This window comes from Oncorhynchus mykiss, chromosome 15, assembly GCF_013265735.2.
Source record: "Oncorhynchus mykiss isolate Arlee chromosome 15, USDA_OmykA_1.1, whole genome shotgun sequence".
Classification (NCBI taxonomy): domain Eukaryota; kingdom Metazoa; phylum Chordata; class Actinopteri; order Salmoniformes; family Salmonidae; genus Oncorhynchus; species Oncorhynchus mykiss.
In genome coordinates, this window is record NC_048579.1 from 12,576,371 (window position 1) to 12,591,960 (window position 15,590).

At 43.5% G+C, this 15,590-nt stretch overlaps 1 protein-coding gene across 6 annotated transcripts in view; it reads left to right on the top strand.

Annotated features, from left to right (window-relative positions):
- Window positions 1-15,590, top strand: part of LOC110489591 (RAB11-binding protein RELCH homolog) — a 77,426-nt gene that overhangs the window by 14,240 nt on the left and 47,596 nt on the right. For 3 of the 6 annotated variants that reach the window (XR_005036042.1, XM_036943713.1, XM_036943714.1), the window contains exons 2-11: window positions 2,063-2,152; window positions 11,027-11,098; window positions 11,234-11,286; window positions 11,425-11,538; window positions 11,632-11,814; window positions 11,926-12,020; window positions 13,020-13,292; window positions 13,438-13,513; window positions 13,680-13,775; window positions 13,995-14,018. Coding sequence is in view for 5 of the 6 variants with exons in the window: in XM_036943713.1 (XP_036799608.1) it covers window positions 2,063-2,152; window positions 11,027-11,098; window positions 11,234-11,286; window positions 11,425-11,538; window positions 11,632-11,814; window positions 11,926-12,020; window positions 13,020-13,292; window positions 13,438-13,513; window positions 13,680-13,775; window positions 13,995-14,018 (1,076 nt within the window). In the remaining variant the exon portion in view is untranslated. The remainder of the gene's footprint in view (window positions 1-2,062; window positions 2,153-11,026; window positions 11,099-11,233; window positions 11,287-11,424; window positions 11,539-11,631; window positions 11,815-11,925; window positions 12,021-13,019; window positions 13,293-13,437; window positions 13,514-13,679; window positions 13,776-13,994; window positions 14,019-15,590) is intronic. The other 3 variants (XM_036943715.1, XM_036943717.1, XM_036943716.1) reach the window with 3 other exon arrangements.

Genomic DNA, 15,590 nt, shown 5'->3' on the forward strand with positions numbered 1-15,590 from the left:
AGTGAGGCCTAAGAGGGTTTTATAAATGAGCAACAACCAGTGGGTCTTGTGACGGGTATACAGAGATGATCAGTTTACAGAAGCGTATCGAGTGCAGTGATGTGTCCTATAAGGAGCATCTAGCCTTTGGCTCGGAGCGGATGTTGCCTGTAATCCATGGCTTCTGGTTGGGATATGTACGTACGGTCACTGTGGAGATGACAGTCAGACACTTGTTGTGCCTCTCGCTCTCACTCCCCTCTCTCACTGTCTCTCTCTCCTTTCCTTTGTGAAAGATCCTGTCATCCCCTACAGATTCCAGACATTCTGAGATCTGTCTGAAGCACCAGAGTGTCCTCAACACCCCCCAGCCAAATAGACACTGAGAATGTTGTTGCAATTAGAGTCCCACAACGTACTGCGCTCATTGATTGGGAGGGAGCACACTGGAAAGATGGGGCCATATGAAACCTCAGGCTGTCGGTTTTCAAACACAAGAGAGGACAATATAAGCCACGGGCACAGACCTGAGCGCGCGCACACACACACACACACACACACACACACATACAGAGTTCCAAACAAGTTGGCAGTGACACACTCTCACACACCCTCCCTTGGCAGTCACAGGACTGAGTGTGTGTGCTTTGTGTGGCCACAGATCTGACCATGTGACTCACATTCATTACTGTAGCATCACATCCGGTTTGACGTTGTTGTTCGTTTTGGACTTCAGCAAGGCTTTTTTTGGGCTGTTCGGGCACACAAGATTTTTTTCTCTCGAAGGAAGCCGGTAGCCAAAGTCTACTCCACCCTTGTCGGCGATTGGTCAACATTAGGAATTCTTCCGTGAAATGTCTGTTGTCATTCAACGAGAAATGACTGGTCCTCATGTACATGTTTTCACTTGAGAAATACTGCACCAAACATCATAGTTAGATGTAAAAGTGTGCCACTAAGATCTCTACAAAAATGTCAAAATTAATGACAGAGTTCTTGAATTATCTTGGATGAATTCAGACTATTTTGAGGAAGTGTATACCGGCTACGGCGTCTCAAAATGGACAAATGGTACTATTGCCGCTTTTTCAGGTTTAATGCTTATTTCCTGAATTTTTTTGTCTTGAGGTGCAAAGAAAATAAAGCGGTTTTAAAGGAAATATTCTTGCAAATCTATACATTTTACTACGTCTAATGTGTATTCACTAATGTGTATTTTTTTTAATTAAATTTTTGAACCCTGCTTTTCTACTAATTTTTGTGATATCCAATTGGTAGTTAGTCTTGTCCCATCACTGCAACTCCCTAACGGACTCTGGAGTGGCGAAGGTCGAAAGTCATTCGTCCTCCGAAACACGACCCTGCCAAGCCGCACTGCTTCTTGACACAAAGAAGCATTTCAAGGTCCTGGAGTGGCCTAGCCAGACTCCAGATTTTTAACCCCATAGAAAATCTTTGGAGGGAGTTGAAAGTCCGTGTTGCCCAGCAACAGCCCCAAACATCACTGCTCTAAAGGAGATCTGCATGGAGGAATGGGCCAAAATGCCAGCAACAGTGTGTGAAAACCTTGTGAAGACTTACAGAAAACGTTTGACCTCTGTCATTGCCAACAAAGGGTATATAACAAAGTATTGAGAAACTTTTGTTATTGACCAAATACTTATTTTCCACCATAATTTCCAAATAAATTCATAAAAAAAAAAAAAATTATCTCATTTTGTCTGTCATAGTTGAAGTGTACCTATGATGAAAATTACAGGCCTCTCATCTTTTTAAGTGGGAGAACTTGCACAATTGGTGGCTGACTAAATACTTTTTTGCCCCACTGTACCTCGCTAATTCCTCAACCCTGCTTGGTAGGAAACCCCTCAGGACGATGTATAACCCAGAAAACAAACCTGTTTAGGTGTTGTCTACTACCATGTCCTCTCCTGTCCACTCTCCACATATAGTGTTATGTTGTCTGTTGTGATTTCTCCCAAGCTGTTGTTTATAGCCAGGGTGATGTGGTGAATACTGTAATGATCACTATATGAATGGGCTGAATGATTTGATTGCTTTCTCTGTGCCTTTCTCCTGACAGACCGAGCGGGCAGCATCAGCACGTTGGACTCTCTGGACTTCGCCCGTTACTCTGACGACGGGAACCGGGAGTCGGATGAGAGGGTGGCAGGTAAGACAAGCTGTACCTGTCCTGACCGGGCAGAGATCGAGAGACGGACATGAAGAAGGAGAGACAAAACAGACAACAGACAAAAAAGAGCAGGGGAAGGGATAGAAATACAGACAGAGTATACTGGACCTTTCCTTGCCCTGTATGATGTCACGGTATAACTACAGCCCTGTATGATGTCACGGTATAACTACAGCCCTGTATGATGTCATGGTATAACTACAGCCCTGTATGATGTCACGGTATAACTACAGCCCTGTATGGTGTCACGGTATAACTGCAGCCCTGTATGGTGTCACGTTGTAACTACAGCTCTGTATGGTGTCACGGTATAACTACAGCCCTGTATGGTGTCACGGTATAACTACAGCCCTGTATGGTGTCACGGTATAACTACAGCCCTGTATGGTGTCACGGTATAACTGCAGCCCTGTATGGTGTCACGGTGTAACTGCAGCCCTGTATGGTGTCTCGGTGTAACTACAGCCCTGTATGGTGTCTCGGTGTAACTAAAGCCTTTTATGATGTCATAGTAGCACTCCAGCCATTTATGACATCATAGTAGTACTCCAGCCGTGTATGATGTGGCATCATAAGGCCACACCAGCCCAGTAGAGCTCACTGAGGATGACGTCACTATGGTTCCATTCCAGATTTACCTACCCATTCAAATATCCCTGTCAGTAACCTACATAGCTTTCAATGGGCCTGTCTAGTGAGGCTACAGCGTTAGAGAGATTTACCTCCATGTTCTTCAAATGTAATTGAAACCGTGTTATTTTCTCTCACAGGAGCTGTCGATGTCACTGGATGTTGTAAAATTCACACTTTTTTTCCTGAGCTTTTCTCACAACCCCCACCAGCTAATCTTCTCTGAATAGGTTAAAGGTCAGAGAGGATGAACTGAATACGTTAAAGAGCAGAGAGGATGAACTGAATAGGTTAAAGAGCAGAGAGGATGAACTGAATACGTTAAAGAGCAGAGAGGATGAACTGAATACGTTAAAGAGCAGAGAGGATGAACTGAATACGTTAAAGAGCAGAGAGGATGAACTGAATAGGTTAAAGAGCAGAGAGGATGAACTGAATACGTTAAAGAGCAGAGAGGATGAACTGAATACGTTAAAGAGCAGAGAGGATGAACTGAATACGTTAGAGCAGAGAGGATGAACTGAATAGGTTAAAGAGCAGAGAGGATGAACTGAATAGGTTAAAGGTCAGAGAGGATGAACTGAATAGGTTAAAGAGCAGAGAGGATGAACTGAATAGGTTAAAGAGCAGAGAGGATGAACTGAATAGGTTAAAGGTCAGAGAGGATGAACTGAATACGTTAAAGAGCAGAGAGGATGAACTGAATACGTTAAAGAGCAGAGAGGATGAACTGAATACGTTAGAGCAGAGAGGATGAACTGAATACGTTAAAGGTCAGAGAGGATGAACTGAATAGGTTAAAGAGCAGAGAGGATGAACTGAATAGGTTAAAGGTCAGAGAGGATGAACTGAATAGGTTAAAGAGCAGAGAGGATGAACTGAATAGGTTAAAGGTCAGAGAGGATGAACTGAATAGGTTAAAGGTCAGAGAGGATGAACTGAATACGTTAAAGAGCAGAGAGGATGAACTGAATAGGTTAAAGGTCAGAGAGGATGAACTGAATACGTTAAAGAGCAGAGAGGATGAACTGAATACGTTAAAGGTCAGAGAGGATGAACTGAATACGTTAAAGAGCAGAGAGGATGAACTGAATACGTTAAAGAGCAGAGAGGATGAACTGAATACGTTAAAGAGCAGAGAGGATGAACTGAATAGGTTAAAGGTCAGAGAGGATGAACTGAATACGTTAAAGAGCAGAGAGGATGAACTGAATACGTTAAAGGTCAGAGAGGATGAACTGAATACGTTAAAGAGCAGAGAGGATGAACTGAATACGTTAAAGAGCAGAGAGGATGAACTGAATACGTTAAAGGTCAGAGAGGATGAACTGAATACGTTAAAGAGCAGAGAGGATGAACTGAATACGTTAAAGAGCAGAGAGGATGAACTGAATACGTTAAAGAGCAGAGAGGATGAACTGAATACGTTAAAGAGCAGAGAGGATGAACTGAATAGGTTAAAGAGCAGAGAGGATGAACTGACTACGAAAAGAGAGGATGAACTGAATACGTTAAAGAGCAGAGAGGATGAACTGAATACGTTAAAGAGCAGAGAGGATGAACTGAATACGTTAAAGAGCAGAGAGGATGAACTGAATACGTTAAAGAGCAGAGAGGATGAACTGAATACGTTAAAGAGCAGAGATGATGAACTGAATAGGTTAAAGGTCAGAGAGGATGAACTGAATACGTTAAAGAGCAGAGAGGATGAACTGAATACGTTAAAGAGCAGAGAGGATGAACTGAATACGTTAAAGGTCAGAGAGGATGAACTGAATACGTTAAAGAGCAGAGAGGATGAACTGACTACGAGCAGAGAGGATGAACTGAATACGTTAAAGAGCAGAGAGGATGAACTGAATACGTTAAAGAGCAGAGAGGATGAACTGAATACGTTAAAGAGCAGAGAGGATGAACTGAATACGTTAAAGAGCAGAGAGGATGAACTGAATACGTTAAAGAGCAGAGAGGATGAACTGAATAGGTTAAAGGTCAGAGAGGATGAACTGAATACGTTAGAGCAGAGAGGATTAACTGAATAGGTTAAAGGTCAGAGAGGATGAACTGAATAGGTTAAAGAGCAGAGAGGATGAACTGAATACGTTAAAGAGCAGAGAGGATGAACTGAATAGGTTAAAGGTCAGAGAGGATGAACTGAATACGTTAAAGAGCAGAGAGGATGAACTGAATACGTTAAAGAGCAGAGAGGATGAACTGAATACGTTAAAGAGCAGAGAGGATGAACTGAATACGTTAAAGGTCAGAGAGGATGGACTGAATACGTTAAAGAGCAGAGAGGATGAACTGAATAGGTTAAAGAGCAGAGAGGATGAACTGAATACGTTAGAGCAGAGAGGATGAACTAAATACGTTAAAGAGCAGAGAGGATGAACTGAATACGTTAGAGCAGAGAGGATGAACGGAATAGGTTAAAGGTCAGAGAGGATGAACTGAATAGGTTAAAGAGCAGAGAGGATGAACTGAATAGGTTAAAGAGCAGAGAGGATGAACTGAATAGGTTAAAGGTCAGAGAGGATGAACTGAATACGTTAAAGAGCAGAGAGGATGAACTGAATACGTTAAAGAGCAGAGAGGATGAACTGAATACGTTAAAGGTCAGAGAGGATGAACTGAATACGTTAAAGAGCAGAGAGGATGAACTGAATACGTTAAAGAGCAGAGAGGATGAACTGAATACGTTAAAGAGCAGAGAGGATGAACTGAATACGTTAAAGAGCAGAGAGGATGAACTGAATAGGTTAAAGAGCAGAGAGGATGAACTGAATAGGTTAAAGGTCAGAGAGGATGAACTGAATACGTTAAAGAGCAGAGAGGATGAACTGAATACGTTAAAGAGCAGAGAGGATGAACTGAATACGTTAAAGAGCAGAGAGGATGAACTGAATAGGTTAAAGGTCAGAGAGGATGAACTGAATACGTTAGAGCAGAGAGGATTAACTGAATAGGTTAAAGGTCAGAGAGGATGAACTGAATAGGTTAAAGAGCAGAGAGGATGAACTGAATACGTTAAAGAGCAGAGAGGATGAACTGAATAGGTTAAAGGTCAGAGAGGATGAACTGAATACGTTAAAGAGCAGAGAGGATGAACTGAATACGTTAAAGAGCAGAGAGGATGAACTGAATACGTTAAAGAGCAGAGAGGATGAACTGAATACGTTAAAGGTCAGAGAGGATGGACTGAATACGTTAAAGAGCAGAGAGGATGAACTGAATAGGTTAAAGAGCAGAGAGGATGAACTGAATACGTTAGAGCAGAGAGGATGAACTAAATACGTTAAAGAGCAGAGAGGATGAACTGAATACGTTAGAGCAGAGAGGATGAACGGAATAGGTTAAAGGTCAGAGAGGATGAACTGAATAGGTTAAAGAGCAGAGAGGATGAACTGAATAGGTTAAAGAGCAGAGAGGATGAACTGAATACGTTAGAGCAGAGAGGATGAACTGAATACGTTAGAGCAGAGAGGATGAACTGAATACGTTAGAGCAGAGAGGATGAACTGAATACGTTAAAGAGCAGAGAGGATGAACTGAATACGTTAAAGAGCAGAGAGGATGAACTGAATACGTTAGAGCAGAGAGGATGAGCTGAATACGTTAAAGAGCAGAGAGGATGAACTGAATAGGTTAAAGGTCAGAGAGGATGAACCGAATAGGTTAAAGAGCAGAGAGGATGAACTGAATACGTTAGAGCAGAGAGGATGAACTGAATACGTTAAAGGTCAGAGAGGATGAACTGAATAGGTTAAAGGTCAGAGAGGATGAACTGAATACGTTAAAGAGCAGAGAGGATGAACTGAATAGGTTAAAGGTCAGAGAGGATGAACTGAATAGGTTAAAGAGCAGAGAGGATGAACTGAATAGGTTAAAGGTCAGAGAGGATGAACTGAATAGGTTAAAGGTCAGAGAGGATGAACTGAATAGGTTAAAGGTCAGAGAGGATGAACTGAATAGGTTAAAGAGCAGAGAGGATGAACTGAATACGTTAAAGAGCAGAGAGGATGAACTGAATACGTTAAAGAGCAGAGAGGATGAACTGAATAGGTTAAAGGTCAGAGAGGATGAACTGAATAGGTTAAAGGTCAGAGAGGATGAACTGAATAGGTTAAAGGTCAGAGAGGATGAACTGAATAGGTTAAAGAGCAGAGAGGATGAACTGAATACGTTAAAGAGCAGAGAGGATGAACTGAATACGTTAAAGAGCAGAGAGGATGAACTGAATACGTTAAAGAGCAGAGAGGATGAACTGAATACGTTAAAGAGCAGAGAGGATGAACTGAATAGGTTAAAGGTCAGAGAGGATGAACTGAATACGTTAGAGCAGAGAGGATGAACTGAATACGTTAAAGAGCAGAGAGGATGAACTGAATAGGTTAAAGAGCAGAGAGGATGAACTGAATAGGTTAAAGGTCAGAGAGGATGAACTGAATACGTTAAAGAGCAGAGAGGATGAACTGAATAGGTTAAAGAGCAGAGAGGATGAACTGAATAGGTTAAAGAGCAGAGAGGATGAACTGAATAGGTTAAAGGTCAGAGAGGATGAACTGAATACGTTAAAGAGCAGAGAGGATGAACTGAATACGTTAAAGAGCAGAGAGGATGAACTGAATACGTTAAAGAGCAGAGAGGATGAACTGAATACGTTAAAGAGCAGAGAGGATGAACTGAATACGTTAGAGCAGAGAGGATGAACTGAATACGTTAAAGAGCAGAGAGGATGAACTGAATACGTTAAAGAGCAGAGAGGATGAACTGAATACGTTAAAGAGCAGAGAGGATGAACTGAATACGTTAAAGAGCAGAGAGGATGAACTGAATAGGTTAAAGAGCAGAGAGGATGAACTGAATACGTTAAAGAGCAGAGAGGATGAACTGAATACGTTAAAGGTCAGAGAGGATGAACTGAATACGTTAAAGAGCAGAGAGGATGAACTGAATAGGTTAAAGGTCAGAGAGGATGAACTGAATACGTTAAAGAGCAGAGAGGATGAACTGAATACGTTAAAGAGCAGAGAGGATGAACTGAATACGTTAAAGGTCAGAGAGGATGAACTGAATACGTTAAAGGTCAGAGAGGATGAACTGAATACGTTAAAGAGCAGAGAGGATGAACTGAATAGGTTAAACGTCAGAGAGGGTGAACTGAATACGTTAAAGAGCAGAGAGGGTGAACTGAATACGTTAAAGAGCAGAGAGGATGAACTGAATACGTTAAAGAGCAGAGAGGGTGAACTGAATACGTTAAAGAGCAGAGAGGATGAACTGAATACGTTAAAGAGCAGAGAGGATGAACTGAATACGTTAAAGAGCAGAGAGGGTGAACTGAATACGTTAAAGAGCAGAGAGGATGAACTGAATACGTTAAAGGTCAGAGAGGATGAACTGAATACGTTAAAGGTCAGAGAGGATGAACTGAATACGTTAAAGAGCAGAGAGGATGAACTGAATAGGTTAAAGGTCAGAGAGGATGAACTGAATACGTTAAAGAGCAGAGAGGATGAACTGAATACGTTAAAGAGCAGAGAGGATGAACTGAATACGTTAAAGAGCAGAGAGGGTGAACTGAATACGTTAAAGAGCAGAGAGGATGAACTGAATACGTTAAAGAGCAGAGAGGATGAACTGAATACGTTAAAGAGCAGAGAGGATGAACTGAATACGTTAAAGAGCAGAGAGGATGAACTGAATACGTTAAAGAGCAGAGAGGATGAACTGAATAGGTTAAAGAGCAGAGAGGATGAACTGAATACGTTAAAGAGCAGAGAGGATGAACTGAATACGTTAAAGAGCAGAGAGGATGAACTGAATACGTTAAAGAGCAGAGAGGATGAACTGAATAGGTTAAAGAGCAGAGAGGATGAACTGAATACGTTAAAGGTCAGAGAGGATGAACTGAATACGTTAAAGAGCAGAGAGGATGAACTGAATAGGTTAAAGAGCAGAGAGGATGAACTGAATACATTAAAGAGCAGAGAGGGTGAACTGAATACGTTAAAGAGCAGAGAGGATGAACTGAATACGTTAAAGAGCAGAGATGATGAACTGAATAGGTTAAAGGTCAGAGAGGATGAACTGAATAGGTTAAAGGTCAGAGAGGATGAACTGAATACGTTAGAGCAGAGAGGATGAACTGAATACGTTAAAGAGCAGAGAGCATGAACTGAATACGTTAAAGAGCAGAGAGGATGAACTGAATACGTTAAAGAGCAGAGAGGGTGAACTGAATACGAGCAGAGAGGATACACTGACTAGTAGAGGAGGCAGAGGAGCAATGTGTCTGTCCACTACACAGACCTGTGTTATGATGTAGGCTGATATAGCCTAGCCTATTCTAGTGTTTGTTCTCCTCACCTCAGAACATATATGATGACTAGAAAGTACTGTGAATAAAATGCAAAGTACTATTGGGATTTTATTTCTTCAGAATTTGTTCTGTCTTATTGTTTATATGTGGCTGATAACAGGACCATGAGCTCCACATCTAAACTCATCTCTTTATGTGACTTATAATTGGCCTGTTATCTTTCCTTTTCTGAATGGCAAAGTGCCAAATGTCAATTCCAACCCTTTAGCTTTGTAAGATGAGAGTTCTGGAGGATTCTCCAGTAACCATGCAGCAGAGCAAGCCTGTGGTCCCTTCTTCACAACCACATACCCTCTACTCCTCCACCCCTGCCCTCCCTCCCTGTGGTCCCTTCTCCACAACCACATACCCTCTACTCCTCCACCCCTGCCCTCCCTCCCTGTGGTCCCTTCTTCACAACCACATACCCTCTACTCCTCCACCCCTGCCCTCCCTCCCTGTGGTCCCTTCTCCACAACCACATACCCTCTACTCCTCCACCCCTGCCCTCCGTCCCTGTGGTCCCTTCTTCACAACCACATACCCTCTCTCCTCCACCCCTGCCCTCCCTCCCTGTGGTCCCTTCTTCACAACCACATACCCTCTCTCCTCCACCCCTGCCCTCCGTCCCTGTGGTCCCTTCTTCACCACCACATACCCTCTACTCCTCCACCCCTGCCCTCCCTCCCTGTGGTCCCTTCTCCACAACCACATACCCTCTACTCCTCCACCCCTGCCCTTCCTCCATCCCTTCCTCCCTGTGGTTTGGCATCTCCCCCCTAAACCACCACCTCCATCCCTCGTCCCAACATGTCTCCCCCAGCTGTCTGACTCTGGGTGTTGTGTCTGTTATGATCCCATCCCAGTGGCTCCAATACTGGACAACACTCCTCTAGGCTAGCAGCTCTCTGCTTTCTTCTTTCTTAGCTTAGCTTTCATTTTTTACTTCGTCACTTTTGTTCTTCATCTTGTTTCCGTTTTGTTGCATCCTGTGCGCTCTTGATCAGCAGTGGGAACATTTGTCTGGACCGCTTCCTGTTGAACTGGGACAGACTTGACCTACTGAAGCGGCAGTTCTTTGGTTCACAGCCATGCAACATGTCCTCTCTGGTCTCCATTGCTTCTCTTCCTCCCGTGTGGATTTCTTCCTGTCTAATGACAAACTTGAACTGGGAAATGACTTGAGGTTTTAGACGCCTCTCAATGTAGCGTATGTAATTACAATTCATATACATGTATTTTTCTCCTGTTAGTATTGTTAATGCATAGGGTAATTAGCGGCTATCGTATCCACTCCCATGCATAGGCCTAATATTATATCCTATTAAAACACTAATTGTTTGACCAACCACAATGCCAGAAGCGCCACTCCAAACTCTCTTTTTTATCTATTGATTGTAAAATCCCTGGTCAGACAGCTATTAGCATATTCTATAGTCTGCATCCCAATAGAGAAGAGTGGTTTTCTCTCCCTGTCTCACGATAGGTGAAAGCAGATTCCCAGAAGGTATCCTCCATGTTGCTTTCACCTGTCCTGTGTATTCAGATCAGTGCAGATGAAGTAAAGGAGACGAGGAGAGGAAGCCACTAGACTATTGGGATGCAGCCTTAGACACTCATATAGATTGAAGGACTCTCCATTAGTCAGCTATCCCAGGATCCTCTGCTGCATGCGTTCATTAGACCCCATAGTTTGTCTCTTGTTTTTATCAATCTCTTTATTTATTTTTTTGCCTCAGCTTCTTACAATACATGTTGTTCTTTTGGTCATTTTTTTGTTCAATTTTTTTTTCATGGCCATCTTTTTGTTTGTTTGTTCCTGCACTTCCTTCCTGTGTGTTGTGATGTCACTTCCTGTCCAGTGCTGGAGTTTGAGCTACGGAAAGCCAAGGAGACCATTCAGGCTCTACGCGCCAACTTGACTCAGGCAGCAGGTGGCGTACTTAACACTTCTACTCCTCCATGTCATCCCTCTATAATCTCTCTCTTTTTATGGAGCTTCTCTCTAGCTCCTCCCCTCTTTCACTGGGATGGAAGGGTTCATCTGTTCTGTTGCTTTGTCTTTCTAGAGAGCGACACTAGGGAGAGAAACAAGAACTACAAATCAAATCCTGAGATTCAGGTAGGCCGGACTCTCTCCTACACGTCGTTAGTCACTGTACCACTGCAGCGAACACACAATGTTTCTTCAAAACTACAGTTTGTTGAAAAACGTGACTTTTCGAGTTGATTGATGTTCCATCTGTCTCTATATTCTTAGGAACCTATCCGCCCACTGGAGAAGCGAGCCTTAAATTTTCTTGTGAATGAATATTTATTAAAGAATGAGTACAAACTGTCGGCCATCACATTCTCTGATGAAAATGATGACCAGGTAATGTTTGATTTGTCGCTCAAGTATTTAATGTGCCATATAAGGCTCAATACAGTATATAAAGATATCAGCCCATCTTGTACGGTCGTTCAGGACTTTGAGTTGTGGGACGACGTGGGCCTGAACATTCCGAAGCCTCCCGATCTATTACAGATCTACAGGAACTGTGGCTCCGCCCTTCCGTCGCCGCGGGATACAGTGGATGTATCCGTGGGGGTGGAGGCAGGCGAGCTCACTGGGAACTACATTGTCCAGAAACCTGATCTCTTGCAGCAGGTAGGAGAGCGAGATGGAGAGCTCTAAACAATCCACTCAGACTGATTTAGTCTATACACCTTCTCTCCATTCACAATGTTTACTAAATCCTCTTCTCTGTCTCTCTTTCAGCAGCACACTGAGATGGTTGAGGAGTTCGAGTATCAGATCAGTCTACTGAACGAGGAAAAACAGAGTCTGGCTGACCAGATCAAGAAACTACAGAGGTGTGTGTTGAGAGAGGATGGGGTAATGGCTCTACACTCCACCCTATGTGGTCACAGATGCTAGATTTGAAAATGTCACTGCCACAGCATGTGACCTTTATCCCTTGAACTTTGAACTGGCATTTCAGCAATCAGCTCTCTGTCCACCCAGGGCCTATTTATTTATTATTATTATTTAATTTTTATTTAACTAGGCAGGTCAGTTAAGAAGCCTAGGAACAGTGGGTTAGCCGCCTTGTTCAAGGGCAGAGCGACAGATTTTTAACTTGTCAGCTCGGGGATTCGATCTAGCAACCTTTCAGTTACTGTCCCAACGCTCTAACCACTAGGCTACCCTGCCTCTAACCACTAGGCTACCCTGCCTCTAACCACTAGGCTACCCTGCCTCTAACCACTAGGCTCCCTGCCTCTAACCACTAGGCTCCCTGCCTCTAACCACTAGGCTACCTGCCTCTAACCACTAGGCTACCCTGCCTCTAACCACTAGGCTACCCTGCCTCTAACCACTAGGCTACCCTGCCTCTAACCACTAGGCTACCCTGCCTCTAACCACTAGGCTACCCTGCCTCTAACCACTAGGCTACCCTGCCTCTAACCACTAGGCTACCCTGCCTCTAACCACTAGGCTACCCTGCCTCTAACCACTAGGCTACCCTGCCTCTAACCACTAGGCTACCTGCCTCTAACCACTAGGCTACCTGCCTCTAACCACTAGGCTACCCTGCCTCTAACCACTAGGCTACCCTGCCTCTAACCACTAGGCTACCCTGCCTCTAACCACTAGGCTACCCTGCCTCTAACCACTAGGCTACCCTGCCTCTAACCACTAGGCTACCCTGCCTCTAACCACTAGGCTACCCTGCCTCTAACCACTAGGCTACCTGCCTCTAACCACTAGGCTACCTGCCTCTAACCACTAGGCTACCTGCCGCTCCTATTCAGGAGGCTGCAATCCTTACAACTTTACAGCTATTCTGATTTATTTTCTCTCTCCTCCAGTGAGATCCAAAGCCTGAGAAGGACTGTGTCCCCCCCTCCTCCTGACCAGGGCTCACATCTCAACTCCCTCTCCTCCTCATCCACACCTCCCCCTCCCTGGTCCCCCCTGGACAACGGTCAGTACTTGGACGTCAGGAGAGCCTCAGAACCTGACAAACCCCACACTGAGAGCAACCCCCCCACTCAGAACGTCAGTTCCCCTACACACACCTCTACACAACCCCATGCCAAGCTGAAGTGCAGAGGGACGGTGGTGTTTGACCAGCCCAACAGGTTAGTCTGAAGATATAGTGTAGTTTCTCAGTGTGACCTGTAGATGGAGCCAGTGGCCTTTAATAAACACTCATTCTATTTCTCTCGACTGGAATGAGCTTGATTGTCGTTCACTCTCGTCTTTTCGCCTTGTGTTCATTGACAGGGAGTTGTCACCAGCGTTCCAGCAGGCCCTGTTGTCCTTTTGTAAGATGTCAGCTGACAGTCGTCTGGGGGAAGAGGTCAGAGGTCACCCCTAATCAGTCACATGACCATAGTGTCAGCTTTCTATGTTTAAGAGTGTATTATATTACTATTGAATCCATTGAACTATGTAGTCCTCAGAGCAGTGAAATATCAAAATGTGTATTTCGCTCTTTAATATTAGCCTTCTCTCCCCCCGCTTAGGTGTCGAGGATGGCAGACAATGAGGAGAGTGTGATGCTGATGTTGGGTCGCTGTCTCCCTCACATCGTCCCCAATGTCCTCCTGGCCAAACGAGAGGTAGCTCCCTCATCTCCCCCCCCCTCCCCCATCCTCCCATCAACACGGGCTTCTTTCTGTCTTTAGTTTGGAATTCAACGTCTGTCTCCACTGTTTTTCACAAATTCTCATCTCTCCTTCCCCCTCTCTTCCACTTTTTTTGTCCTCTTGCTTTCTCTTTTGTCTTTCTTTCACTCTCTCACTCTTTGTCTCGCTCTGTGCATGCCTCTCTGCTCCTAGAGAATGGTTGCACACCTGTGCCAGGTGAGTTGGACACGCCCACATTTGCATGACCTCACCTGACCTCACATCCAAGTGTAACACAGGCCCACGTCACTGGCTACAAACACACATCAGTCTCATCTGAAAGTCGAGCAGGACAAAGCCATGCTAGTATTTTGATAATGTATGAAAAAGCTTATGTTTTTTAAAATTTGTTTTTATTTATTTATTTTTATTTAACTAGTTAAGAACAAATTCAGTGGGTTAACTGCCTTGTTCAGGGGCAGAACGACAGATTTTTACCTTGTCAGGTCGGGGATTCGACCTTTCGGTTACTAGTCCAACGCTCTAACCACTAGGCTACCTGCCGTTAGGGGTAATGGCTAGTTTCAGTAATTAAGATTTATGCGGTAAAGGGATCAATCGAACTCGACCAAATCAATGAAAACGCCATTGTAATTGTAATGCCCGTGGGGGATAGATCCAGAATCTCCCGCAGCAAAATGATCCTACATTTAGGCTACTGTTTGTATGTATTTCACACTATGTTGAGGTAAAAAAAAAAAAGGAATATACTGTTATGGATATCAGCCCCTTTACATGTTCATGACATCAACAATCAACTGCATTACACTTTAAAACAAGACTCCAACTTCCACCACCGAAAAAGAGGTTTGTCCATCTTGATGTGCAGTAGCCAGTAAACACTTCCTTAAAATAGTCTGAATTAATCTAAGAGAGATTTCTGGAGTTGTCATTCATTTGGATGTTTTTGCAGAGGAGATCTTAGTTGTGTAATTTTCCATCTAACTAAGATGTTTGGTGCAGTATTTCTCAAAGAAAAAAATGTGCATGAAAAATGAGTCGCTCCTTGTGGAATGACAACAAATACTTTATTGAAGAATCCCTACTGTTGACCAATCACTGACGAGTGGAGGTGGACTTCGGTTCTGAACTTTAGCTTGTATCCAGAAAAAAATGTATGTGTCCGAACAGCCCAAAAAAACACCGATGTCCAAAACGAACAGAACCCTCACAAAATGTCATAATATACAGTTGAAGTGAGAAGTTTACCTTCGCTTAGGTTGGAGTCATTAAAACTAGTTCTTTAACCACTCCACACATTTCTTGCTAACAAGCTATAGTTTTGGCAAGTCGGTTAGGACATCTACTTTGTGCATGACACAAGTCATTTTTCCAATAATTGTTTAGACACATTATTTCACGTATAATTCACTGTATTACAATTCCAGTGGGTCGGAAGTTTACATACACTAAGTTGACTGTGCCTTTTAAACAGCTTGGAAAATTCCAGAAAAGGATGTCATGGCTTTAGAAGCTTCTGATAGGCTAATTGACATCATTTGAGTCAATTGGAGGTGTACCTGTGGATGTATTTCAAGGCCTACCTTCAAACTCAGTGCCTCTTTGCTTGACATCATGGGAAAATCAAAAGAAATCAGTCAAGACCTCAGAAAAAAATTGTAGACCTCCAAGTCTGGTTCGTCCTTGGGAGCAATTTCCAAATGCCTGAAGGTACCACGTTCATCTGTACAAACAATAGTATGCAAGTATAAACACCATGGGACCACGCAGCCATCAAACTGCTCAAGA